Genomic DNA, 27,122 nt, shown 5'->3' with positions numbered 1-27,122 from the left:
TAGTAGTATAGTGGGTAGCCACATGCGAATCCTAGCTGTTGTATATTTTTGTATCTTGATTTTTAAAAGCTTTAGCTGGTGCGTGGAGTGTAACTATTAACAAAGTTAGAGTTAGCGCTGGGTGCGGCTGGCGCCTGCATGCCAAGTAGCCCCAGCTCACCCTTGAAGCGGGCGGGCTGCCAACCACCCCGGAAATATCCAGTAGTCTCTGCGCGCGTTGTCTATATATCAGCGACCAGACATTGTAATTAGGCGTTTAGTCCCATGGATCCTTGAACCTGGGAATTACTCCCGTGGCCCTGTTTTGAGCTCCAACGCACTACCCCCGCCGGCTCGCACGAATGTACTAGTAGCTCTGGTATTAGCTTGCCTCGATACTGCACTTGATGCCATTGGTAGGTGGATCAGAAGGTGTAGACCTATTCAACACTGACCGTTTTGCAACGGAAGATTCGGGAGAATCGTGTAGCCGGCACATGCACATGTTTAACCTTCTAGTCCTACCTTATTAAACCAATATGCCTCAGCGTCTTAGGCTGACACATTGATGTCTCTTAGATGCAAGATGGATTATCCCGGCGCTACAAGAGCCATCTCCCCCTTCACTGCGCCCGCTAGTCGCATCTCCACCAGTGATAACTCCAGCTCCCGCGCAGGAGACATCGTCCCCCAGTCATCTTCCACTAGCGAGCAGCATAACAGAATCTCTAGTCCAGGAACTCCTATCGGACCTTAGGCGGCGAGGCTTCACGCATTAATTTCTAAGCACTATAGTATGACCGCCAACCAAACCAACGAAACGCACCTATGGCAAGAAGGAACTCCACCACTGCGTGATACTCTATTCGCGGTGGCTTTGGAGCTATTTGCCTATCGTTTCCCCTCACATATCCAGCCGCAATTGATTGTCACCCGGGACGCTCTTCAGGATAGAGCACTGGGCGCCGTAACCAAGCTTGATCTGGTAAACGATGCAGCTCTGCTATCTAATGCTCTCTGCTTTATTCTTTTCAGCTATACCTGGTGCATGACTCCGCAGCACGCAATGATCTCTGTCCGGTGGTGTTCGCTTGCAAAGGTCATGGTCGAAGAAGTAGAGGGCTGTTTTGGCACTGGCACCCACCTCCGGGACTTAAGAAGGCAGTATGTGATTGTTTTTGTCAAGGGGATCGCCCAAATGGCATAATCATTGCCAAACATAGAGCTGACATCTGTCTTCGACAGGCTAAATATTGCCCTCGGTTTACATGGAAGGTGGGTGTGTGTTTGTTCCGTAATCTGTCATCAGATCCGTATGCTAATATTGATTAATATATATTTCTACCCGTACCACGTCTACCACCACCCCTCCAAGATAGCGGCAGTATACACCGACCTCGAACACGCCCACCCGTCAAAGCGCGCCATTGACTTTGGTTGTATAAACCACATCAGTGGAAACCGAAAAACATGGCCAGCATCATCGCCATCAACAACGCGGACCGCATAACCCAAACAACAGACGAGGGCGGGGGCATCTGCCGCGACCTTGTTGGTTCTCCGTGCGTCCCCTTTACCTTTACCACCCACCAAAAAAAAATACCTTAGCCGGTGGATTCAATGCTAACGCAGCTGGAACAGGGAGAACTCCGCGCACCCGGTCGTCGCCGGCGTCTGGCATCTCGGCGACATCGACGGGCCAACACCGGCCTTTGAGGCCGAGTGGGACGAGGTCAAGTTCCTGGTGGCTGGTGAGACTCGAATCTCGCGGATACCAACCGTACTTATCCGCGGGGTGCGAATGCGAGTTGCTAGCTCCGTAATAGGAGAATTGACTGTGTGAGACGAGAGCACCGGTGTAGTCAGCGAGCTGAAGGCTGGCAGTCTGCTGTGGATCCCCAAGGGGTCGAGGATGTGTGTGCTGAGGTCGAGGGGAGTGCGCACGGTGTATGTTGAGCAGCAGTTTTGTAAGGTTGATTTCGGGGCTACCCTACGTTGGGCGGAGTAGTGGCAGAGTTGATTAAGGCTGGCTTCTGAGCACGAAGGGTATGGTGTGGCATGGAGATATCCAGGGACATTTCGTATCTAAGAGCGCTCAGAGCTTTCAAAAGTCACATAGGGTTCAATGCAAGAGGGAATAAGGCCTTTTCCGAGTAGGCGAAATGAAAAGATCTTGAGCTACTTTATATATGGATCATAGAACCCACGTATTCGCCGACGGCGTGCTAGGCTGTCTCGCACACATGCTGGGCGTCACGCCCAACCGCTCCGAGACAGCCGTGCAATTCACCGGCGGCTTTGGGTACGCCAGTTTCTGGCACTGGCTGCTGCAGCGACCGGACAAGGGTCCGTACCTGTGCGGCCTGGCGACAGCCGAGAAAATGGGCGTGTACGATGACACCACGGCCCTTGAGCGCACGCACCCTTTGCACGCGGAGATGCTGGCCTTTCTCTCGCGGATGTTCCCGCATAGTTTTGGGCCGGGGACTTCGGAGGTGGATATCTGCTATGACTGGACGGGGGTGCAGGACTTACGGTGGATGGGTGTAGTATTGTTGGGCGGCCGCTTGCGGAGAGAAGAGGGGAGTTTGTGGCTGTGGGACATAACAGGAAGGGTATGGGGCGGTGCTTTGCCTGTTCGACGGTTGCTGCTGAGGCCATTCTTGCACAGTTGGATGGGGGAGGTGGATTGGGTGCCCCCGGCTTGGTTTCCGCGGTCGTATCGCCGGAATCTGTGACCAGTAAGCCCAAGTAAGGCAAGTATAGGAAGGTGGAAGTCAGATAATGCCAAATAAAGGCCGTCGGCAATATACCTAGGTACTACTGGTAGGGTACTATGTCTGGTTAGGTATCGTATTCCTACCTACGGTACGGCTTACCCCGGATCCCGCGGGGCCCGTTCTCCTGCGAGGTTCATGTTACGATGGGGGCGGTCATCATTACAATTGCAAATCCGGTGTAGGACTTATATAACCTTGGAATAGACATGACGATGAAACTCCCTGTCCCCTGCCTCACCATTCCACCCATCTAACCTCCCCCAGGCCGACCTTGACGATGCACTGCAGACATTCAACTCCATGCCAACCCCACTCGCTCTCTACGTCTTCTCGCGCCAGCAGTCGGAGATCGACCGCGTCTTGGACTCGACAAACTCCGGCGGCGTAACGGTCAACGACATTGCCGTGCACAACACAGTCGTCTCGGCGCCTTTCGGAGGCGTCGGCGAGTCCGGGTATGGTGCGTATCATGGCAAATGGGGCTTCGACACGTTCAGCCACAACCGTACGGTTGTGCATATGCCGGGGTGGGTAGAGTGGTTCGTCGGCTGGCGCTACCCGCCGTATGATATGAAGAACCGAGGCGAGGTTGATCCGCCACGGCCGAGGTATAAGAAGGGGGAGACAATGGAGGATCAGAAGGTGGGAAGGAATGGGCTGTGGAGGTTGTTGTTTTGGTGGTAGCCCACCTACATCTATGTAGGATGTATGTGATGCAATTCAGTACATTGACATCTGGAGGGGCGTTTTACCTGCTTTCAAGAGCGTTCGGTCCATGGCATTCTCAATGTAAAGACTCAGCCCTTAATAGCAGGACTGAAACCAGTGTTGATTGGTAGGACATATTATCAAAAAAATCTACAGTTTACACTGAAGCATCACCACCGACAATTTTCTCTACGAATGCAGCTATACCCTCGACAATCCTATCAACGGAAGCATCCGAATGCACAAGGCTCATAAACAAGAACCCCCGTTTCCCAATATTAATCTCCCGATTCAACATACTAAAGTAGAAGCACTCCCTGAGACTATCAGCGCCGGTCCCGCGGAACCAAATGCCCACCGCACTCCCATACCCAATGAACCGAATGCAATCCAAACCCGCGCGCTGCAATACACCATTCGCTTCATCTCTTGCCCTATCACCTAACCTATTCAAGTCCGCAATGGAGTCCGGCGTCAGCAGCGCCGCAGCAGCAACAGCCGCCGTCATGATAAAGGCATTGTTTATTGAACGTGCCGGAGTAATGCAACGCGCCCGCCGTCCCATGGATTGCCGGGTCAAACAAATCCATTATCCGCGCAGAGCCCCCAAATGCGCCGAATGATAGCCCGCCGCCGAGGTACTTGCCCAGCGTCGTCATGTCCGGCTGGACGTCCAGCGCACCCTGTAGACCATGGTAATGCAGACGGGACGTGACGACCTCGTCGAAGATCAGCACCGCTCCGACTTCGTCTGCTGAGTGGCGCAGGAACTGGAGGAATTCGCGCGAGGCCGGGCGCATTCCGCCGGCACTTTGCAGCGGCTCCACGAGGATTGCTGCGAGGGCGGGTGTGATGAGAGGGCGCGTCTCAGCGATGTTGTCGAAGGGCCCGATGACGAATTAGTGCGGTAGGTTCAGTGGGTTTGTGGCGGTCGCTGGGAAGCTGAGCGTGCCGCCGTGGTAGCCGTTTGCGAAGACGAGGATCTGGGGTATATGTATGTATTAGGTACTGTCTCCCCAATCTGTGGTATATGCTCCTGATAGAGACCATAGGGTAGGGTATGGGACCAGCGTCTACTACACCTTCTCCCGCTTGGTATAAGCCATCGTCGTAGCAATCGCAAACACATTCGCCTCCGTGCCTGAATTGCAAAAGCGCACTTTCTCCAGCGAGGGAAACCGCGTCGTCAAGGTTTGACCCAGCTGTGCTTCCTTCTGTGTAACAGCGCCCAGACTCCAGCCTGACGACAGGGTCTCCTGTATAGCCGTCTTGATCACCGGGTGCGAGTGTCCGTATATTCCAGCGGAGAAGTCAGACACAAAGTCCCCCACGGTCACTCCCTTGACGGTCGTGATATTGCTCCCCTCTGCGGAGCAGATGACGAGGGGGAAGGGGTCGGCATGGAGAACTGATCGCGTGTTTCCCGCTGGGAGGACATGTTTGCTGTTTCGTGTGCTTGCTTAGATGCGGCGTAGCGCTGCTCGTAGTCCTCGATGAGGGTTGCGAGCTTTGCTCTTAGGGTTTCACGAGTGGGATGTCCTTGTGCCATGTTATCAGAGCAATGAGATAGCACAGGATTGGGACGTTATTCAATGATGAGTTAGAGATATGGCTGTGCCCATCTTGCTCATAGGAGCCTGATGCAGAGCATTGTGCAGCGGTGGAATAGATGAGGTGGGTGGGAGGGTCCACGGGAGGGAGGGTATGCTATATGGTATGGTAGCGCGGGCAAATTTGAGGGCTATCCGTTCACCCAAACACAAAATGCGCCGACGGCCACATACTTACCCTGCGAGCAGCCTATCGGAGATATCTGAGGTGGGGCTATAAAGGTAGGTAGTCCCAATAAGCGCCGGCATGCACGGGGGTGAGGAGTACTGGCCTATTGGTATTGAGCCGTTTGGAGCCACCACCAGCGCACTATTCCTCCGCGACAACGGCTTTGCATACTCCGTATTATTATGATGCGATCATGATAGCCCACAAGCGGAAAAACTTTAGCTGACTGGTTGGATAACTCGCCGACGGCAGATTAGTGGAAACGCGGTTTCTTGGCCGGCACCTAGCCTGCATGAAGCTGAATTAGGGCTTGGGCCCCTCGATTCCCGTCACCCAGTCTGATCTTTTTCAAGGGGTAGCGTACGAGTACGAGCGTCCCAGGCTATTGGTATCCTTTGCCGGTTCTCTGATTTATCTTTTGTGTAGTAGACTAGTAGTATGATTGATTGGAGGCTGGGGCCGAATCGGCGCCCTTGACGCGCAGGCATAGCCACTGATGCAGTCTGTTCCGCGTCAGATTTGGGCTACCCAGACATCGGGTGTGATCCGTGATTGTCAGCGGACTTGTGTTATCAAGGGCTATGAGATTCCGATCCGAATGACGTGGCGTGCTATTGCACTGAACCTTCCAGTGTTCGACCTCGACGCTGGGTTTGGGTAGGTTTCTCGTCAAGGTTCCATAGATGGTAGATAGAGAGTTGAGAATTCAAAAGATGTAATAATTGCTCGGTTTTGAACAGTATGGGACTCCATGCCCTAGTTCAGAATCGGATAACTATAATACCATACCTATTCCAGCAGTCGCTGTATGCTCTTCTCCGTCGTCAACCTCTCCCTCAAGCGCCCTTCCATAACAAGATACACCTCAGGAAAGACATCATTCGGCGCATGCCTCAGAATCATCGCAGCCAGATTCTCACCCGCCAGCCAAGCAACCGGCATCCCATACCACTATACGCCGCACAGATCCCTTCCCCGCGCCCACCCCCATTCCCCGTAACCCCTAATAACGCTAGCGTATGCAGGTCGATTCGAACCCGTTTAATACCCAAAATTCAGTCCAACGACATGCAGGATGTAAAGGGGAAAGCTGGGCCCAGTCCTCTATCTTCATAGGCGAACAGGTGCATGGGAGTTTACCAATACAATTTGTTTACGTGGTTCCTGCCACAGCAGGTATCACTATCATCCCCGCTTTTAATACGCAACCATCGCTTCTGTTCATGCCAGACGGACTTTCATCTTCATATTCACGAAGAAAAAAACTGTTTTATCAGGAGAGTGACTTTTACTTAAAGACCTTAGCCTTTTACTCGTTCATTTTGCAATATGGACACTCACGATGTCTCTCAAGCACCGGAATACCTGCAACACCTACAGAAACAGAAACGAACTCTCCAAAATGCGCAACTCCACAAGGGCAAGGCTCTCAAGCCCACCAAGCCTCGCGACGAAATCATAATGGAGTTCATGTTTCGTCGGATGATGTCTAGTAATAAACTTGCTAACATGCATGAGACTCGCTTGTCGTTTGTGCCTCCAGCCTATCCGCCCTCTGTTGCTACTTTGAGTACCCTGAAACGAGTACTCATCAGAGATCTTACTATCGAAACTCATCATCGTGGATTTTACATTCTGCTTAGAGCAGTCACGCCGACAGATAGAATGACTGCGGTGATGGCCGTAGTAGAAGATGAAAGAGGGGATGTTCTCGTGTTACAATTATACAATCAGGAGAAAGAGCTCTCGACCGATGGCCGTCTCGTCGAAGGGACAGCGATACTTGTGAAGGAACCTTACTTGAAGATCATGGCTGATGGAAATTACGGAATCCGAGTTGACCATCTCTCTGACATTACATTTCTCCCAAGCCATGACCCTTTAGTACCCTTGCCATGGGGAGGTCGACGCGGAATGGATCCAACAGCCAGCTATTACAAAACAAAAGGCAACGACCATTTCAACAAGAGTCAGTATTATCTTGCTATTAATTGGTAAGCACACACGGAAGAAGAACCTAAAGAAGGAAGTTGATTATAATATAGCTACTCCAAGGCTCTAAATACCTCCCCAACACCCGATGAAGCCCTTAAAATCAGGCTCAACCGCGCTCTTACTTATCTCAATACTCATCAATTTGACGCGGCCCTTAATGACCTCGAAACTGTCTTATCAGACCAGGAAACTTCCGAAAAAGCCCTCTTTCGCAAATCTCAGGCTTTTTACCATCTCGCCAAATTTGAAGAATCCTGCAAAGTCCACCAAGTGCTCTTTGCCACATTCCCGAATAACACTAGCGCTAAACTCGAGTTTAATCGCGCCACTGCACGACTTGCAGAACAGCGGACTGGGAAATACCCTTTCAAGTACCTGCAACGAGAGGCAAAGAAACGTTACCCGCCGCTCCTTGATCACGGAACATATATCGGCCCCGTGTCTGTCAGGCCAACGGAGTCTCGCGGTCGAGGCTTATTCACGACAGAGGCTGTTCAAGCCGGTGATCTATTATTCTGCGAGAAAGCCTTTGCGCATGCATTTCATGACGAAGTTGCTGGTGCTTCGGGCAGCCTCTCGATCTTGATGAACCCGGAAACAAACACCATCACAATGGGTACTCAGGCGGACCTTATCGCTTTAATTGCACAGAAACTCTACAAAAACCCGTCGCTTAGGTCGATGTTCACTGACCTTTACTACGGTTCGTACCATCCTGTTGATGTCGCAGAAGTTGACGGCACACCTGTCGTAGACACGTGAGTTCTAGACACTGGATACATTCCCATCTTAGCGAAGAGCTAACAACTTTAGCTTTCTCATCGAGCGTATAATGTCACTCAACTGCTTCGGCTGCTCGCTCTCCTCCCGCGAATCCCACCTACGCACTATGAAAGACGCCGAATCACAGTTAGAACCCACTGAGAACAAGAAATTCCACTCCTGCGGTGTCTGGCCTCTAGCATCCTACATCAACCATTCCTGCTACAGCAATGTTCGCCGCTCATTCATTGGTGATATGATGATAGTCCGTGCTACCCAGGATCTCCCTGCGAATACCGAGCTGTTTTTCTGGTACACACAACCCTCGGACAGCACTTCCAAGGCGAAACAACCTAATCTGAAACATTGGGGCTTCAAGTGCGACTGCGTGATCTGTCAAGATTCCACTGAGACAGAGAAGAGTGATCTGATGAAGCGAAGGAGGCTCACGGCGGACCTGGTGAATGCTTTTCAGGCCCTGAGCAAGCCCCGCACGACGAAGTCAGCTATTGCTCGAATTGAGGAACTTGTTTTGAAACTTGAGGAGACGTATCGCAAGCCAGCCGTCCAAGTCCCACGTCTCGGCATCTGGAAGGCGTATTTGAGTCTAGCGGAGGCCCACGCCGCGCGGGGTGTCTTAGAAAAGACTGTTGAGTTTGCACTGAAGACTTTAGAGTCACTCGGGTATGTGCTTGAAGGCGGGCGAGTCCCGCATACGCCTGGTGCGCCGCTACACGTTATGAAATGGGGTCTGATGATGGATGGACTTGTTAAATGTTGGATGATTCTTTGCAGAGCGTATTGCGATGTAGCTCCTGAACTAGCAAGTCAAGCAGAGGACTATGCTAGAATCACCTATAGGATGTGCGTTGGCGAGGATGAGACTTTTGAGGATACGTACAGTCGATTCTCAAAGCGGCCGGATGGGCTTCTTGGTGGGGTGGAATAGAAGTGGGTATCAGGAGCACATTTGCATATGGAGCCTAGGCTCTTCGGTTACACACACTTCCATCCAGATCGTAACGAGTGGGAATGCGAGTTGAGGTCAAAGAGCGCGGGGCGTCATAGCCAGCCTCTCTGTAGGCCATAGCTGCCTGAAACATGAATCCTGCTCCCCTTCGCGTCCAATGGCTCCTTCCGACGAGCTTAGGCAGAGTGGTCATTGGATCTACTCCTCCTCTTGGTTCCAGCTCATCCTTTCCACCAACTTCCCGAGCCACCCTGCAGCGACACCTATACGGGTAACACCACATGCAACATATCTACCAATCAACTTGTGCTATGGCAGCGATGCGTTGTTCTCAGGATGTCTAGCTCCTGCCTTTAAATGGGGCAACCCTTCCCCCAGGCAATTGTTTGTCGCCCATCCAAGGGCATACTGCGAGCTTTAAACGCAAGCTTTTGGCACCCTACACTCCCTCCTCCCCCCTCCAGATTCAAAATGCCGCGCAAGGGACGCAAAGCTGCGAAATTATGGTCGCTACACCCAATGCTTCATGACGACGTAGCCCGCTTGTTAGACGAAGAAGGGCTTCAACTAGATTTCTTCGACGCCGATGATAAGGAAACCAACATTAAGTCGCGGGACACGAACATTATGGGTCGATTCATATGCCAAAACAGCGGATGTCACTCAAACGGTTGGTCGAGCAAAAAGATCGCAATCACAATTCGCTTGTACCCCCAACAGCGATACAATGCGCGAGTGTATCACCAGCGATGTAAAAATTGCAAAGCCGTTGGCCGACTACTCTTAGATCACGGGTGTTATGCGGAAAGAGTGGCATACTGGCTCAAAAAATGGAGTGGAATTAAGGTACAGCCACCAGACTATTCTGGTCAGAGCAGAGGTCCGCATAATAGTGAACTATGTGAGGGATGCAGAGCTGGCCATTGTCCTAGCTCGAATGAAGATTTAGCATTTAAACTGGCTAGGTAAGATTCATACCAGGCTTTCGTATACACTAACCAACCATTCTAGATTGTCTATCTGAGCACGGGGGTTGAGGGGTTGGGTTATACCATGCTATGCCTGGAAACAATGGAATGTTTATTTATATGTTTCTAGGGCTTCTGACAGTCTTATTAATGGCCTTGGACAGCTAGAATATCCATTAAATTATATTAATTTTATTTTAAAAAAAAGCGAGAGTTTTAAGGCCTATAGCAAAGCAGCGTAATATAAATATATTTAAGGAAATAGCTATGGTAAAGCAGTTAATAGTAGTCTAGTATATTACAATTACCTAGTTGTAATTAATATAATTATTCTTTCCTAGCCCTAACTCTTACCTTCTTTCCTGTTTAAGGCGCTTTATTTCTTGCTTTAATATATAAATTCTTTTTATAAAATTGCTACCTAAGCTCCCTAAGCTCCCTGGATAAGCAGGCTAAGCTGCTGTTAAACTTCTTTTTAAATAGTTAAAGAGATCCACTGTTGTAACACCAAGGGGATGGGTTAAGGCAGTCCATGGATTTACTGGAGTGGCTATGGTGGCGGCGGGCCAGTCACTAAAACCCCTGCCCGAGGCTGTAGCTGTGCTATCATTGGAGCTATAAATTAAATTAGTAAGCTCGCCTAATAAGTCACCGCATTGAGATACCTTGACTAAAATACGTTGGTGGGATTGCAAACCCCGGAGGAGGTAGAATAAAGGAATTCACCTGTCAGGGAACGCAGCCAGCACGGACTACTGTCAGCCAATAGATCTGCCTTACCAATATAATGTGACGGGCTGTCACGTCAGGAACCGGGGCCATGGATTATCTACATTAATTATAGTAATATAGTAGTATTAATATAATAATTTCTTGGCTCTTATACTAGTCTGTCAGGGAACGCGGCCAGCGCGGACTGCTGTCAGCCAATAGATCTGCCTTACCGATACGATGTGACGGGCTGTCACGTCAGGAACCGGAGCCATGGATTATCCGCATTAATTATAATAATACAGCAGTATTAATATAATGACTTCTTGGCTATTATATTGGTTAAAGCAAAGTGATATAATAAATTTAACCGGACATACTTGTTAAAGCAGAACACTATAATTAATTTGTTAAATATTATATATTTAAAGGACTGTATTTATAGTGTTAAATAGTTTTAATTACTATTTATTATCTTTAGAAACTAAGCTACCCTACCTTTTAGTTTTTATTAGTCTTCTGTATAAGCTCTTTAACCTTAAGACTTGTACCTTCTACTCTTGCGCATAGAATATCCTTAAATCCCACTGGTTTAAGACAGATCAGCAGGCTTTATTTAATAACTAGCTTTAAGATTAATTTTAAGTTATAATCATTTTAGCCAAGGGAACTTTATATTTCTTATATTTAATGTAAAAAACATTTTTATTTTTAATATTTAGGTATATTATTATTTTTTGAATTATAATGTTATAAATTACGTAGTACTTAGGGTTAATATATTCCAGGCAGTAAAGGGAATTTTTTTATAGTAAAGGGTATTATAAAATTTAAAAACTAAAAAAATATATAAAATAAGGGGGAACCAGGCTTTATTTATAAGGGTATAAAGATATAGTATCTACTTATAATTATAATATTGTTTATAATTCAGATTTTAAGGCAGGTTATATAAAGTAATATTAATTCATTGAAAAATGATAATAGAAAGTTCCAGGAGGGAGAGAGCTCTTTAAGATACTATAGGCGGTTACAGGGTCATAATAATAATATATCTAATATTTTGGTGATAAAGGAATAGAATCATTTTCTTAATGGAGTAGACTGCGGCAATTGATACCTCCAAGTATTGAGCCTAGGGTATATAAGTGATGTCAGAGCGCGATCTTATGACTCGCGGGGCGCAGCAGTGGCTGGGGCGGGGGCTCGCATTGGCTGCTTTCCAGGCCGAGCCCAGACCAAAGTACCATAAGTAACTTACTACCCCAAGTTAGGGTCAATGATACAGAGTTAAATGGCTTTCTTCGTCCCCCTTCGGGCCACCAGACCTTGTTACATATACTTATGTATATACCATACGTCGCTGCCTTTTCGATAGTGCAGGGCGCCAGGTGAGGTATTTTTGGGACCTCAGCTGCGCCTGGATGCGCACATCTGTGAAACCCTCATTCTCTTCCATGGCCTCAGAATAAGACCTCTGGCGTCTGTGGAAAGTGGTTTTATGTGCACTAATGCAAAAGTAAAGCTAGCATGATCCAACGGAGATCTCTCTATAAGAGGCAGCGCACAGATTCAATGTAAGAAGCAGCGTTAAAAATTGTTTACTCACATAATAAGGCATAACAATATATTCAGAGTTCAGAGGCCGCAATCAACTCAACCAAATTCAACTACTAGATATTATCCCAGGCTACGTAGATTCGATTTATAAACCTCAAACAAGGGATATCGGCCCGGGAAGTCTCTCCTTCAAATCTAGTCCTTGGACCTTCTGTATCGGACTCTAAGACCTCTTTCAGAGCCATAACAACACAGCTACCAGCATGGCATAGGGTGCAGTCTCATGAGCCTTTCCTGTTGTTTGTACCGTACCGGACGCACCAATCACATTGACAACAAGATTAAGCACACCTCATGGCCTTGTATTGAGCAGATTCTGTTGAGTTTATTGCTGCTAGTATCGGTAGGCGGTTACCTCTGAGATCTCCATCGCCACCTATATCTAGACCTTCACAAGACACGCCAATGTACTTCATTGGTTCTAGGTGGAGGGAGTAAAAACTCCGGCGGATGCATGATCCTAAAATATCCGACCTTGACAAGATCGCCCATGACGATCTCCTTCAGGAGAATCCCGGTCATTTGTTCCCCGTACTCCAAACAAACTGCAGAATTCCGCGTTGGAGGAAAGAAACCTTCAACCCAATGATCGACGTCCATGCGCTTGAGGTCTCCCTCCACGGAGAACACGCTCTGCAGTCCCGGGCCCGAGATGTCCGCGAAGATTTTGCGGTCCGGTGATCGCGCCTGGCCAGTGAAGGAAATAATGCACGCCCGGTGAATAGCAACGCTTAGGTCTGGGTTGATTCTCCACGTGCTCACGGCTGGGTGGGCGTCAAGGAGGCTGACAGTGCCAGCCCTCGTTGTCGGAAGCTGCGGGAACTTGGTAGAGCTGATTGGTAGCATTGTTGCCGGTTGTTGGTATGCAATGCATGGGTTCAGGCTAAGTGTCCCACTGAGGACCCGCATTAGGTTTTTCTCGGAGAAGATCATACTGTAAAAGCGAGGGCCAACTTTATCGGCGACCTCCTGGAGAAACTCGGCCGGGTATAAGCTTGTGGTCTCTGGGTTGGACCGCGCACCTTGGGCGCCATCCGAGGTGGAGTTGTTGGCTACATCATACCAGTCCACTGCACCGATGGCGGACATTACGGCCTCTGCGCGTTATGCTTCGCAATACCGCATGTTCCCCATTGATAGTATGGCCTCTCTCGCAAGACTGGGTAGTTCGAATAGTGCAGATGACTGAGTGACCCAACCGAATAAGTCAACCTGAATTGGGTTATCGTCGCTGGCCTGATTGGGCTCAGCGCTCGTGCCGGAGTCTCGTTTCATCTGCTCTCGAGCGTGGACCTTGTGTGATATGCTCTGCAAGGCGATAAAGTCGTCGAGCCGAACAGCTGTCTCCAAGCTCCCGTCAACGGAAAAGGGCTGCCAGCTACGGTCACAGAAGAACATGTCAGGCCGAAGGCATAGCTCTTGTAATGTCCAGAGGGAGGAGAGCCATCCGTTGGGATGGATTGATGGTAGCCCGTCCTCTTCGTACTCCAAGTCACTTTCAATAAGCTCAATTTCCTCCCCCTCATCGTCCTTGACCAGTTCAAGCATCCTGGACGGAAGGTTATTTGATTCGCTGACGTATCTTATAGAAAGATACCGAAGAACGAAATTCAAGCCGGACCATCCATCGACGTCATTTAGCCAGGCAACGGCGTGTTCAGCTCCGCGAAAGATTTTGGCCTGGCGTGCTATTTCTCTTCGTGCTATCTGTTTAAGGCCATCGCTGTCAGGATCCTGTGGAATGCATAAAAGATCAAACCCAATAAATCGGGTTTTCAGCCGAGCACCTGCGGATTCAAGAATGCTTGGTAAGTCTGTTACGTTGAATCTCGTATTTTGAGGAATAAGCCATTCCTTAACACCCTCGATTAGTACCGGGGGCACATCACTCCGTTTCCAGCGACCCCATGTATGGCTAATGGTTGTATATTGCACTGTCTCTTTGAGATCTTTTGTGATACAGCAGCACCGCTCTTGGACATCCCAAAGGTAAAAGGGCATGTTATCTTGCGGCAGAGCCTGTGGAAGCCATGCACATGAGGAGACTGAAGCCCCAATGCTTCTATTGTGTGCAGCTTTTGTACTCACATGATCTAGATCCTGAAACTCTTGGTCTAAGCGCCTGAGTAGTCGAGAGACCTGCAGACGGCCATAGCAAGCCTTTGAGCAGCCGCCAGTTTGGAAAACTCATTATTATGTGCCATTGCTGGCCCCCTCGACCCAGGAAGCAGGAATTCACGTGTCCAGAGCCATTGCATGATGTCTTGATACCCGTTAGAGCCAGTCAAGAAGCCCTTGCCATCCCAGTACCCCTGAGTCAGCTGGCGCACAGCCACTCTTGCGCATTCTATATTGACTTCAAAGTCGGTCGATCCGTCCCACCATTCAAGCAGAATACGAGCTGTGCTAGTTTGCTCGAGAGAGAGATGTGGCTGCAATCTCTGGGAGTGGTCGCCGCGCAGTAGAAAGAACCATTTTCCAACCTGGTCTTGACACGACTCCCAGTCGCCGTCCTGTCCGAGTTCATGGCCATATAAACGGGTAATTACGTCGCCAAGAGGTGACGTCTTATCGTTAGTATCACTGGGCCATTCGGTAAAGCTAGGCCATAGCGTGGCTTGAATTATTTCGTCCTCGCGGGTGGAACCCCCGCATTCAATATCGTCCAGCAATTCTAGCTGCTTCCTGGTGCGGGCCACGAAGAGTGCAGCCGCTATAAGGTCGTTCTCTGCTTTTTCACGTCGAAAGGTGTGTTGGTATCGTGAAACAGTCTCGTTAGCCGGCTTATCGATGGCCCACGTCAGCACACCAAGGCCTCTGACCAGTGTCATACTGATCCCGGCCGCGCTGATATTATCAGGTTCCCGTCGAGACAGCCTGTAACTGAAACTGACATGTGTGGCTAATGCGGGATGTTTAATGAGCTCGCGGTAGCATAGAGCCCCAAATAGCTCAGGTTGGTCCGGAAGGTCCTGTCGCAATCTGTGCACGTCGAATAGCTCGGGGCTATATGATACCCTCGATTCCACCACAACCTGTTCCCAGAGATTGGACAAGCCCTGGTAGAAATTATCTTTTGGCACACCATGGTCATAAATATCGAGGACAAAGTCGTGAAGAGTCCCAATCATGGTCCTGAAATATTTATGGAGAGCGGATGAATTTAAACAGCTACTAAGTAGATAGGTGTCGTTTTCTCAAAATCTTGGGGGTTTGGCGAGTTTTTATATTGCCCACTAAAGGCTTGGTTAGCCTCTGAAAAGGGGGCTCACATACCAGTAAGCTTGTGCCAGCCTCGTGTCCAAATCAAAATTATTGAGTGCCCAGAGTTTCTTGCAGATTCTATGCAGCTCCGGGCCGCATGATAGGTCAAATACAGTGCCCAACAGAGGTCACACCATGAGAGCCATTATTGGCCAAAAACAATCGTCAATGCGCCAGAAACAGGCTACCATCCCTCAAAGCCTGAGAGTCTTATGCCCTTGACTTAAATCTTACTCTTTATTTATGCTTTTTTTTTTTACTTAAACCAATACGTTTTTTATTTTAATATAAGACAACGTCGGCAAATGCGCATAAGATTTCCGGCTGCGCTTGTTAATCGGATGGGATTTGGCTGGACTAACTTAGAAAGACTATCCATGAACGAAAAATATTGTTTATGGGGCTTGGATTCTACGTAGACTTGCTATGTCAGAAGAGGATTCATGTACTACCTACCTACTACTTGTGGGATTGGTAAAGCGGCACTGTAAAAGAATTCCAAGTTAGGTGCATGGTTCAACGGGTACAAGTGCACGTAGGTAGGCCGGCCGTCATATGATATACACAAATATTTGGGACTGCTAGAATCAACAACAGCGCCTCTCTGCAGCACATGCATCGGAAGAACTTTGTTCATCATGATATTAAACCATTAGTATATCCTGCAGAGCGCTTTACATGATAGGGACGTCGCTGACCAGCGTTAAGAATATTCTAGTGTCCTCCTTTGACCCAAGCTGGCACGTCAAAGTTGCTGACTTCGGAATCCCCAAGAAGGTGGACGGCACATCGCTCGGAACACACAACATCGGCACTCCTGGGTATATGGCGCCGGAGCTTTATGGCGACGTGGCAGATGGATATACAGCCGCGGTAGATGTTTGGTCACTCGGGGCTGTGGCATTCTGCCTGCGGACATGTTTCCTCCATTTCGCACCGTCGGTCACCTGCTAGACTATGCGTGAAACCATGGAGTCGAGTTTCCCATTGAGGCCTTGTGTGACTCGAGCGCGTGGTGCATGAACTTTGTTCATGTTACAATGGCAGATGTCCCGCAACAGCGACTTACGATTGATCGTGTCCTGGCGCACAAGTGGCTTGCTAGACAATCAGACCGGCGTAAGAGGTAAGAACCTAGATATTCCGAGATATTGAAGAGACTTTCTGACCCTTGGAGTGCTGAACTGGGTGAAAGCTCAGCGATCAGCTTAGGAACATGGGTTCTATCGCCATCAAACACCTGGTTGAACACATACAGCAGCCCCAGAGTACAGGATAAGCGATCTATGTCGCCTGCAACGCCTTTTAAGCAACCAGAATCCGGATCGTTGCCGCTGCCCTCCCATCCCTCTGATCCCGTAACAAGCGTCTGGCTCTCATTTGGCGGATGAGATTGCGAAGCTCACGGTAGCAGGTAAAGAGCAAGCGGGCGATAACAAGACGGAACATATTACCCCGGAATTTGCTGCCGATGAACAATCATTGCCGGCCGATCTTGCTAAGGAACGTTGCCAGCAAGGACATTACGACTGGGCGGAGAAGCTGTGGGCAAAGATACTCGAAGTACGGCAACAGAAATTGGGCGTCGGTCACTAGAAGACAATTGATGCCATCGAAAGCCTTGCGATGGTTTACCGTGAACAGAAAAAGTATGGGGTGGCAGCACAACCCAGCAAAGAGCTTGTCAGGGCGCGAATGGATGTACTTGGCGACACACATCCGGATACAACGAAAGCCTTGCAAAAGCCTTTCTGAGAACCATGTCTAAGGAAGGAACTTCAAAGAGGCGGAAGCAGTTACCAAAAGACTCGTCAGCTTGCGACAAGCCTCTTTAGGTTGTCAAGATCGAGATACAATCAATGCGTTGGAGATACTTGCGAAAGTGTACTGCCAACAGAAGATGTTCGAAGAAGCAGAACCTTTCCGCATCAGTTGAGACCGAGGATGAGCGCGGTAGGACACGATCGAGATATATCGAACAGGAGGATATCGATAACAAGCCGATATGGGGGGATAGCTCTGCCCGATGATTGGACTAAGGTATAGCTAGAAGCGCACGGCGTCCCCGCCCCCTTCCCTCTCTGGCAACGAGTCCAATGATATTCTTGGTCGCATTCTTGCTACTCCCTTTCTTCAAGAACATTGCACCATTATCAGCTTCCATGGAACTGGGATGAAGTAGGTGGATATCCAAGCATAGCCTTAGATGTCTACATATCATATACTGATGCTTACAATTGGCAGGATGAGCTTGCTTTCATACCTGAATTGTCATGGCCGAGATCGATTCCGATTTACAGCAATAGCGGCACGAGTACACCGCACAATTGCGCGAAAAGGACTTTGAGGATGAACAGCGGGCAAGAGGTGCTACCATGCGTGCTTAACGGTCACTCTGTGCCTGCTGGGAAGTTTCATGGAGAGGTTCTACCTTGGGGGTGCGACGGGATAGTTTATCTGGCGGTCTCCTATAACTGGAACATGTATGTACTGGGTACTATCGGCGCAGTCTCTATACTGACTCGACTTGACTATCAGCACTGGTATCCAACAAGAATAGCGTACCTACCCTATATGAAAATCCTTCCGCCAGATTTACAATCTCGTTGCGGGACATGGTGGGGGTTGGATTGTCCTGGATCCCGAGGCTGTGTGCAACAGGAGGCCCTCACAAAGCTTCTCGTGAATCCATTGCGGCTCTGTCTTGTCTGACAGCAGGGGACTATCTTCTCCGATCCAGTCCCAGTTTCCAGCCATACTGCCGGCGTTGGATTCAGGCTCTGTAAGTATAGCAGAAGTATTTTTACCTGCAAGGGAATTCAGCGTGCAAAGCAGGCGCCTGTACTTCGTCCACTCTGCGTAGTTGTACTGTCTCGCCTGGCTGCTGAGAGCATCTCGCATTGTCTCCACGACGGCGAGCGCTAGTTGCCGTGAGAACTCGACACCAGACTGTTCTGGATGAACTTGGCCGTGTTCCACGAGGGAGACGTTCTTTGCTCTGCATGCTACTGTTGTGCTTTGCGTGGCATCCTTTGGTGAGGGCCCCGGTCCATTAATGGTATTCGCGGCATGGCCAGTGCCGTCCATATCATTCCCGGGTATTCCACTGCCGCACCGTCGAAAGCGCGCTGACACTTTCGAGCCCATCAATTTAACCTTGTCCGATGCAGTTTGATAAACATCCCCCGCACTGCCACCAACCCTCGTAATAAGCGTTGTCATCGTCGGAACAGAAAGCAGCGCCCAAACAATGAAGAACTGCCGACCTGCATTGGACACTGGCGCAATATCCCCGTACCCGATTGTCAGCAGGGAGACGAAGCCGAAGTACAGAGCCTCGAAGTAGTTCAGGCTATTCGGGTTGAGGTTGTTCTCGGCAATCCAGAAGATGACCGCGCCCACGATCCAGATTACCAGGAAGAGTCCGATGCTCCATGCTGCGCCAGTCCAGCGGCGGTGGGATAGTGCTTCGTGTTGGACGGTGCGCATGGCATTGAAGCGGTGCTCGTCTTCGACATCTACCTCGACAGCGGACTGTGCCGCTGCTTTTGGTTCGTGGGTAGATGACGACGAGGGATTCCCATTTATCAAGCTTCCGTCCACGGATTCCAGTTGCAGCCTTTTTGAGGGCTTTGATAGCTTAGGGTTATTTGAGACAGACCTCTCAAGCCGTTCCAGAGCCTTTCGCTTCAACTCCCCCTTATACCGTCCCCAAACCTCCAAATGATGGACCTCACGGACATGCTGGACCTCACGGACATGCTGGTAAATACTTGCCACCACAAGACCTAGCAGCACAATCCCGACCACCGCATACGGGAAGACCAAGCCCCGTCCTACTGCAGACTCAGCCGTGACATCGCCGAATCCAATCGTCAGAACCGTGACGGTCGAGAAATACAGCGCGTCGGGGTAGGAGAGGTCTATAGATTTATAGAATACCAGCCCGCCGATCGCAAGGCAGATGACAAATGTGAATGCTTGCAGGACTAGGGCGCGCTGCTTCGGTGGAAGGGCTCCGGTTGTCGGGTTTTGGGCGCTGATATGCCAGGCTCGGGCTAGAATGTGAATTGCGACTAGAATCGAGAAGACGAAGTACAGCGCTGCGGCGATGACTCCGGCCCAGAATGATTGAGAGTAGATTTCGTCGGATGGAAGGGGGCGGTGCAGGATGTGTGTGGTGATTAGGGAGCTTGTAAGCTGTAGATATGTATTACTTATGGATACCTACGTTTGAGGTTGGAGTTGGGGGATTACGGTAGCCCATGCCGCAACACTGGAACAGAGTACCAGGGGCAGTGAGATGGTATAGCGCAGCTTTCCTGCGACTCTAGCCAGCAGCAGGATATTCCCTATTACTCCGCAAGCGAGCGCTGTGGCTTTGAGAGCGATGCACCTGGTACCATCAGAGAAGTTTCCTCGAAATAAGAGAATTTAAGGAAATTTTAAATACCACGTTGGGTCTCTGATGCTTTTCTGAACCGGAAGTTCGGTCTCATCTAGATCGTTCCAGTCGCTGGTATTTATCCATGGCGTCATTGACGCCGTGATGGACATGAGGTTGGCAAGGGGAGCCAGGATTACGGCAATCAGTGGTATTGCCGTGATGGCGAAGTGCCAGTCGTGTCCAGTCCGATCCATAGCGGCCGTAAGTTTGGTGGTGAATGGCGCATGTGGAATCATCAGATCAACCCGTCAGTATGTTATCAACGGAGTTGAGGTTTCTCGCGATAAAAGCTTTGGTCACAAGGTACGGTAGCAAAGGCAGGGAATCGGCAGCCAATCATGGGTTGAGTGAGACCTAAAGATCGAGCCCCGATTTGGAACCATGGGTCAGATATGGTTGTGCAGGGATATGATCTATGAAAATCTCGATACCTCAGGGTTAGGGCTGAGAAGCAGGCAAGCATCCTGGACATTGATCAACTCTTGACCCTCCCCGACAATCAGAGGCACGAACAAAAATGTACCTTCCCCAGTATCCCACTTCAGATCTCATGGATTGTCCAAGCTCGACTCTAGCCCATGGTTCCGTCACACAACTCCTCGTATTTCTCTATGGTTAAGACCTTGGCGCTGACTGTCGCGTTGTATAACTATATCAGCAGCTCATCTAGCCGAACAGCCAACGGTCGGATCTTCTGATGTTAAATGGCCCGTCGCGGGGTAAATGTCCGATGCGATCACCTGCATGAAATACCTAAGCCACTCGAAAGACAGTATCAGTTCCCGGGACAGCCCATCTTGCAGATGTCAATCCGACGATACCCGTTATCGAGATATTACTTACCCCTCACATCTACGCATATCTTTCTTCTTGGGTGGTCATTACTCATTTTTGGGCACTCAAGGAAACCATGCAGAAATGCAGGTTAGACTCATCTACACGCTTTACATGGCGTCCATGTCATCGCAGCCGTTGCAGATGGAAGACAAAATACAAACCATAGGGCAACCAGGCCGCCCATTCGCCGGACAAGTAGGGTAGGGGCATCAGCGCATAGGACACTACCAGAAGAGGCGTATTATAGACAGAGATAATATGCCTTGCTTGGATACCATTGGATGTCACGATTTTGTACGCTGAACGAACCCGGGCCTTACTCTGTGTAAACTCTGTGTAAACCAACATGAAGAATCGGCAATTGTCGCAGAGACTGTGAGCGCACCTACCCGACCACATCTATCGACTATAGAGGTTTACAACGAGTACCATACCCCGGCTAAAACATTGCGACGGGGGGGATGAAAAGGCCGATTCACCACACCGGCCATCCATCAACGGATCTTCCATGGATCGTCTGACAGTGTGGGCTGTAGAGAGATTGAACAGGTTGCACGCATAGCAGGTATCTAGAATGGACTCCCTGAACTAAAACAGAAATATTAACCAACCATAGCCAACGCTGCACGATGGGAAAGGCTACTAGAGAAGCCTAAATAGCAAATTAAGGCCGTATGCTGAAAGTGAAACAATAGGTACGCAACATAGGTATCCAACAAGCTCTCCCTCCCTATTTCAAAAGATCAAACGTCCTCATAAAAAGGCTTCTCGTCGGCGCCTTCGGCTCCTTCTCCAACCCACAAAGCTCATAAACCGCAATCTGCGCGCCATGGATATTATAATCCATACTGAAGCTCGTGTCACAAGGGATATCCACGAACTGGCCTACGACCGCCAGATTGCTTACACCATTCACCACAGGCGGGCGATCCCCATGGGCGCGCGTCAACATCCCGGACGTCGCATACGGCATGATGCACGGGATCACAGTGGAGGAAGACACGATCGGGTGCGTGGGGAATCCCAAGTGAGCCACAAGCTCAAGCAGGATCTCCTCCCCGCTACACTCGTACATCGGCTTGGCTATGAACTCGCCGTTCCGCTCGGGCGTCATGCCATAGCCCCATATTACGTGGACACCGTTTGGTTGGTTGGGAAAGACGGGTTGTTTAGGCACGTTGATGGTAAGATGCCAGCTGCAGTCGGCAATTGTGGTGAAGGCCCCTGCGCCGGGGTGATTTCCTGTTAGTCTGGTGTACAGGTCGATGAAGGCTGGTTTGCGGAGGGTAATTGTAAAGGTGACGAGTTTTGCTTCGGAGAAGCGCGATTTGAAGTTTGAGGGGTTGCCGAAGCTTAGCTTGTGCTGGTGAGGGCGCTGGTGTTGTCGGCTCTGGTCGACGAGGTGGTCCCAGAGTGCCCAGGGGTCGCCGATTTCTGCGTCGGCGACGTAGAGTTCGTGTGCGACGGATTGGGAATGGGAGCCGATTGCTGAGGGGGATGAAGCGGGGCCGAGGCTTGCGATTACGATGTCCGTTGGTTGGAGGGAGACGGTGATGTGTTCTTCGCGGTCGGTTATCAGGTTGATTTGCGACGCTGTTGAGCGGCCCTCAGCATCTGCGGAATCAGCGAAGAGAATCTCGGCGTCTCGGTACATTCCGAAGATGACTCCTCGTTTGTTCAAGTACTCGATTGTGGGCGTAATCAGAAGATCGCGGAACATGTACTGCATGTGCCCCATGACTTGAGGGCCGCTGAGGTGCTCAAGCTTGTCGAGGTACTTTCCGAGGTGCCGCTGGAACTCGACGGCGCTGTGCTGCGGTTGGATTGCGAAGCTATACATGGCAATTTGATTAGTCCACCTGCATGCTCCATTACAAGCATGAAATGGGGAGGGGGCAACCCACGACGTAGACCAAAGCACCCAAAACGTCGACTCAAAGAACTGAAAATCAAAGCACTGCCGAATACTCCTATCACCAAGACTTTCCTCACTCTGCAGCATGAAAGAAACAAGATCAAGACGGTCCTTCAGCCGCAGATTCATTTTCCGTGCGTCGATCCGACCGGGGCCAGAGTCCGTCTTTGCAACGAGTCGTGTCCAGGTTCCCGATTGCTCAATCCCCGCCAGAATTTCCCTCCTTCTCTCTTCAACGACATCAAGCAGTGTCTTTCCGCCCTCTACCGGGTGCGGGACGAGCGAAAGGAAGTGCTGCGTGCAGGGCTCGTAGAAGGATGGTTGGAGTCCCGCGTGGATGGTATAGCCCGTTGCCGCATTGCCGTAGTCTGTCTCTTCGTGGCCGGAGTGGGGGTGGAGTTCGACGATGTGGATGTTCTTGCCGGGGATGCTGGCTTCTTGGATGAGGTGCACGGCGGCGGCGAGGACGGACATTCCACCACCGATCAGCCAGCATTCTCTAGGCTGGGTGGTGGGCTGGGAAGTCTCAGCTGGAGTAGGGCTTGCCATGGCGAGATTAAGCTGAATTGGGTATGTAGATGTGCAGACCTAGTGCTTCGGGGATATTCTCCATATTTGAGATCGGCGGAGACGGGGCGGGGAATCGTTGTAGGGTATACGAAATGGCCTTAAAGCGAACATTTGCAGATGGTCGTGCGCCTCGCTGCGTGATACGAGATCGTGATGGAAGCTCCTGACTGGAGACAGTCGCTTTCTTTCTTCCAGATCTCGGTCCCCGAGCTCGTGTGGAGGGGTGTGCAGCCAATCGCCAAGGACCATGACTGTATTAGACTTCTGCGTATCATTGGTAGATGAGGTCCGGCTGATCAGCTCTGGACTAGGTAGTACCCATGTCAGACATGAGACTGGTCCAGGTGGGAAGTTAGTGCTTGTTGTCTTATGCAACTATGGAGAGGGGCCAATAGCCCATTCCGACCACAGAACCTTTGATTTCATTTTGCTGCGCGGGGTCCAAGATCCCGGTTCGTACTATGTGAAATGGTAAGCAGAATGAAGGACGGATAATTTCGTACCACCATACCTAGATATCACCCGAGAGTGAGCAGCGCTCCTACGTTGCCATACCGAAGCATAGGCCATAGTCAAAAGATTGAATAACATTATCATCGACCATAGAGCATGCATTAGAGGTGCATGCGGGTATAAAAGTAATAAACGAAGGTATTTATACATCAAAGAAAGATAAGAAAGATCGTGGACATCAAAGAACGACATATATCATAGCACCCCCTGGCACATTCACCACTATCGCCAAGGGATGGTTAAGCCCCAGCCCTTGGCAAGAGAGCAGTATAGGTAGGGAGATCACTCAACCTCCCTCTCAATCCTACTCGTAACGAGCACCTCTCCCGGGCCGGGCCTCCTTTCCTTGGCCTTCGCCTCGGCCGGACTCCAGCACTCGGTCTCCTGCAGCGCAATGAACTTGCCCGCTTTCCATGCGGCGGCATCAACATCCTCATCTGTATCGAATGTCCCTGATCGCACCGCCGACGGGGCAGGGACAAGTTTGCCCGTGCCGGAGGCCGCCCCGCCGCGAGGACCAGAACTGTACCCGTATCCGTACCCGTACGACTGGCTTGAAGGCACGCCGTAGATCAGCCCGTGGATGTGGGAGATGAAGGCGCGGATTCCCGGCATGCAGGCACAGATTATGGAGAGGTCGACTTCGACGACGGACCAGATGGAGATATTAACGATGTTTTCTGAGGTTGTTAGTATAGCTTAGGCGGTGAAGGTTGGGTGGACGTACTCGTCGGATTATCAAAAATATCGAACTGAATCAGCGACACGCAGCGGAAGATCGATATAAAAGTCACCCTAACTTGATGTCAGCCAGCGTTCTCTCACTCAACGACCACACGGGCACATGCTGCAGCACCCGAGAAGGAAATCATAGTGGAGAGAACACATACACTAATCCCACAGCAAACATGAAAATAACCCCTAACTTCTTTCGTCTCGACATATTCAACTTCAGCAGCGTCGGCATAGGGAGTGTAATAATCAGGACATCAAAAACGATATTTAATATCGAGTGAATAGCCATGACAGCTTCATGATTCACACACCTGCCCTCATGCTCCTCATCCCATCTTAGCCACATGTAGTTGAACGGTTGGCATGCGAAGACATTCGCAAGAAGCATCGCGATTGCCCAAGACGCTGTGAGCAGCAGTGCGATCTTCGTGGCTATCTGGATTTGTCGCGCCGGGAAAAGCCGCAGGTATAGCAGCAGCATGGAACACTTGGTGAGGCCGATTGAGGCGAGGTAGAGGGATTCAACAGCGAAGTAGATCTATACAAGAGATCAGATACCGCGGGTAAGAGTTCGAGTACGAAAGGTATCCAACATACGTGGAGGAAATCAGTGATTTCCTGGAACGACAGCCACCATGTGTCGATTCCTAATCCAAGCTTTTGGTCTGTTGGGTATCAGCATGCGCACTAGATCGTATGGTATGGGTGAAAAAGAGTGTAACTGACTTTCAACGCCTAAGCCCGAGAGCGCAACGATCGCAGACTAGAGGATAATGATCAGTTAACCATTCATCAAGTTTCTTAGTATCAGGGGTAACAGGATACTCACCACCGACAGCACAGTCAAAGCGTCATCAATCCCAAAGGTCTTAGTGCGCACTCGCACCGCAACTCGCATTGCCACCGCAATCACCGCAAGGACCATGCCCGTGATCAGGATGACAGGGAAGACCTTCCTGTCCTCCGTAACCGGCCAGTCGCATACCTGGTAGAGTGCCTTTTGGGATACTTGTCGTGCCAGTCAGACGAAGGGCGCGATGCAATGAGTTCTGGAGCGGGTGAGACGTACATAGGCTCTCCTTGATCGTACAAGCATCGAGAGCGCATGATTTCGTATCGGCGATGAGTTTGTCATCCGCGCACAGACAGTCAATATCGGTGACGCCGCAGCTTGATGTATGGAGGGATTGGGCGAAGCAGACAATCTATACATTTGAGAATAATCAGTTGGTGCCGCGGAGGGTTGAGTATAGTCAGTAATCACATACCGCGCAGTCCTGCAACGCCTCCATGATGAATGAACGAATGTCGAAGCTGACGCTTGGCGGAACGCAGTGGACAGTGGGATATGATCAGATAAATATAGCGGCTGCTAGTGGATTAAGATTGCGGGGGCCCGTAAAGAAGCCCGTGCAAGACAAGGTGGAGCCAGGGCCATCCTCATGGCCCTTAATTACTCGGTAGGAGTACCGCAGATTCCCAATTCGTCTGGGCAATAAACCCCTCTTGCTGAATGCAGCTAATGCATGATAACTGCGCCTCATAAGCTTTCTGATTATTGCTTGGCTCGACAATGCTCGTGTTGTTGAGGGAGTTCTGAGCCAGTGCATCATAGCTGGCCCATGGTACTCCCGACCAGTAAGGTTCAATATTCCCAGGAAGCGCCTGGCGGGAGGCATTTTGGAGGGTCTCGGATTCCGGAAACCCTTCGACACGCGAGAAAGCGGGATTTGTCCGCAATGGCCACATGGGGTGTAGTAGACGAGTCAACAGAGCGGTCGCGAACGCAGGCCAGACCCAGGGGAACACCGTTGCTAGTCATGTACCTGATCGGCTGTTTCGAAAATTCGCCAGCGACTCGCATTAGTTCGCTAACAGATAGACTTTGTTCTCGAATAGCGATTGCCAAGGCCAATGTTGGGTAAATTCTGGGGCGGTTCCTCTATGCCGAGCATGATCGGCCGTATCTCGTTTATTCGCCATCAGGATGCCTGATTCAGCTCATTGGATCTGTTTGATCGCCGGGGTCGTTCCACGGTACGAGCTATCCGAAAACAATCGAAGTACATTTTCGAACTCCCTAGGCCCTATCATCCCTGGTTAGCGGGCTATAGCTTCTCGTTGCCCCTTTACTTCTTCTGCTCGGCCAAGCTTTCCGCGTTGTATAGTTTGGTGATCATTGTTCCCGCGAAGGTTACAAACCCGGGTGATCATGGTGAACTTTAAATGATATGACGATGTCCTTGCTGGCTTTCCACTCGTGCGTTCGTATGGCCATGCTATGAAAAACAAACTAGACTGGCTGCCCCTTGGGATATGTCATCCGTGCGCGCACGTGGGGTGCGTTGGCGACGAGGGGTAGACACCAGTTCGCCTTGTTGCCAGTATGACAAATCAGATTTGAATTCGAATGAAGAAGAATCGATGTGGTTTAGTTCGCGTTGGCGATTTCAAAGAAAGGCGCTTTGTTGTATTCAGAGGGAATGACTAGAGATTTCTGAAGACGGGACAACCAGGCCATAGGTAGGTACGTATGACTGGAGGCAACACACGGCGACGCCCCATAATT

General features: G+C 50.2%; 10 protein-coding genes across 10 annotated transcripts; 3 read left to right on the top strand and 7 right to left on the bottom strand.

Moving 5' to 3' along the window:
• Nucleotides 1–1,449: 1,449 nt before the first annotated feature.
• Nucleotides 1,450–3,443, top strand: BDW74DRAFT_172917 (uncharacterized protein; the record flags this gene model as incomplete). The annotated part of the gene is made up of 5 exons (XM_073727696.1): nucleotides 1,450–1,541; nucleotides 1,621–1,774; nucleotides 1,829–1,926; nucleotides 2,180–2,594; nucleotides 3,024–3,443. 5 exons carry the CDS (start codon nucleotides 1,450–1,452, stop codon nucleotides 3,441–3,443), a joined length of 1,179 nt encoding a protein of 392 aa, XP_073590182.1.
• Nucleotides 3,444–3,624: 181 nt separating this feature from the next.
• Nucleotides 3,625–4,267, bottom strand: BDW74DRAFT_172916 (pyridoxal phosphate-dependent transferase; the record flags this gene model as incomplete). The annotated part of the gene is made up of 2 exons (XM_073727695.1): nucleotides 3,625–3,913; nucleotides 3,999–4,267. 2 exons carry the CDS (start codon nucleotides 4,265–4,267, stop codon nucleotides 3,625–3,627), a joined length of 558 nt encoding a protein of 185 aa, XP_073590181.1.
• Nucleotides 4,268–6,575: 2,308 nt separating this feature from the next.
• BDW74DRAFT_184787 (TPR domain protein) lies at nucleotides 6,576–8,952 on the top strand (the record flags this gene model as incomplete). The annotated part of the gene is made up of 3 exons (XM_073730896.1): nucleotides 6,576–7,240; nucleotides 7,292–7,999; nucleotides 8,055–8,952. The coding sequence occupies 3 exons, from the start codon at nucleotides 6,576–6,578 to the stop codon at nucleotides 8,950–8,952; spliced, it is 2,271 nt and encodes a 756-aa protein (XP_073590180.1).
• A 134-nt stretch (nucleotides 8,953–9,086) lies between these two features.
• On the top strand, nucleotides 9,087–10,079 carry BDW74DRAFT_142935 (3CxxC-type zinc finger protein). Its single transcript, XM_073722798.1, has 2 exons — nucleotides 9,087–9,938; nucleotides 9,985–10,079. Exons 1-2 carry the CDS (start codon nucleotides 9,331–9,333, stop codon nucleotides 9,995–9,997), a joined length of 621 nt encoding a protein of 206 aa, XP_073590179.1. The 5' UTR covers nucleotides 9,087–9,330; the 3' UTR covers nucleotides 9,998–10,079.
• Nucleotides 10,080–12,362: 2,283 nt separating this feature from the next.
• On the bottom strand, nucleotides 12,363–13,832 carry BDW74DRAFT_142934 (uncharacterized protein). The gene has a single exon (XM_073722797.1). It carries the CDS (start codon nucleotides 13,359–13,361, stop codon nucleotides 12,663–12,665), a length of 699 nt encoding a protein of 232 aa, XP_073590178.1. The 5' UTR covers nucleotides 13,362–13,832; the 3' UTR covers nucleotides 12,363–12,662.
• Nucleotides 13,165–14,370, bottom strand: BDW74DRAFT_8496 (uncharacterized protein). Its single transcript, XM_073733885.1, has one exon. The coding sequence runs from the start codon at nucleotides 14,271–14,273 to the stop codon at nucleotides 13,377–13,379; it is 897 nt and encodes a 298-aa protein (XP_073590177.1). The 5' UTR covers nucleotides 14,274–14,370; the 3' UTR covers nucleotides 13,165–13,376.
• A 16-nt stretch (nucleotides 14,371–14,386) lies between these two features.
• BDW74DRAFT_172913 (uncharacterized protein) lies at nucleotides 14,387–15,403 on the bottom strand (the record flags this gene model as incomplete). Its single annotated transcript, XM_073727694.1, has 1 exon — nucleotides 14,387–15,403. The coding sequence occupies one exon, from the start codon at nucleotides 15,401–15,403 to the stop codon at nucleotides 14,387–14,389; it is 1,017 nt and encodes a 338-aa protein (XP_073590176.1).
• A 2,728-nt stretch (nucleotides 15,404–18,131) lies between these two features.
• BDW74DRAFT_172912 (potassium channel family protein) lies at nucleotides 18,132–20,177 on the bottom strand (the record flags this gene model as incomplete). The annotated part of the gene is made up of 3 exons (XM_073727693.1): nucleotides 18,132–19,736; nucleotides 19,827–19,932; nucleotides 19,990–20,177. 3 exons carry the CDS (start codon nucleotides 20,175–20,177, stop codon nucleotides 18,132–18,134), a joined length of 1,899 nt encoding a protein of 632 aa, XP_073590175.1.
• A 1,127-nt stretch (nucleotides 20,178–21,304) lies between these two features.
• On the bottom strand, nucleotides 21,305–23,284 carry BDW74DRAFT_184785 (uncharacterized protein; the record flags this gene model as incomplete). The annotated part of the gene is made up of 2 exons (XM_073730895.1): nucleotides 21,305–22,652; nucleotides 22,725–23,284. 2 exons carry the CDS (start codon nucleotides 23,282–23,284, stop codon nucleotides 21,551–21,553), a joined length of 1,662 nt encoding a protein of 553 aa, XP_073590174.1. The 3' UTR covers nucleotides 21,305–21,550.
• Nucleotides 23,285–23,902: 618 nt separating this feature from the next.
• BDW74DRAFT_142929 (CFEM domain-containing protein) lies at nucleotides 23,903–26,509 on the bottom strand. Its single transcript, XM_073722796.1, has 8 exons — nucleotides 25,822–26,509; nucleotides 25,623–25,758; nucleotides 25,383–25,561; nucleotides 25,280–25,316; nucleotides 25,151–25,218; nucleotides 24,709–25,091; nucleotides 24,546–24,613; nucleotides 23,903–24,498 (listed from the first exon to the last, which is right to left on the bottom strand). The coding sequence occupies exons 1-8, from the start codon at nucleotides 25,843–25,845 to the stop codon at nucleotides 24,101–24,103; spliced, it is 1,293 nt and encodes a 430-aa protein (XP_073590173.1). The 5' UTR covers nucleotides 25,846–26,509; the 3' UTR covers nucleotides 23,903–24,100.
• Nucleotides 26,510–27,122: the final 613 nt, after the last annotated feature.

The sequence above is a fragment of the Aspergillus multicolor genome (assembly GCF_047715735.1).
Source record: "Aspergillus multicolor strain CBS 133.54 unplaced genomic scaffold BDW74scaffold_1, whole genome shotgun sequence".
In the NCBI taxonomy this organism is placed as follows: Eukaryota; Fungi; Ascomycota; class Eurotiomycetes; order Eurotiales; family Aspergillaceae; genus Aspergillus; species Aspergillus multicolor.
Note: the sequence above shows the minus strand (reverse complement) of the source record. Positions and strands in the feature narration are given on the sequence as shown.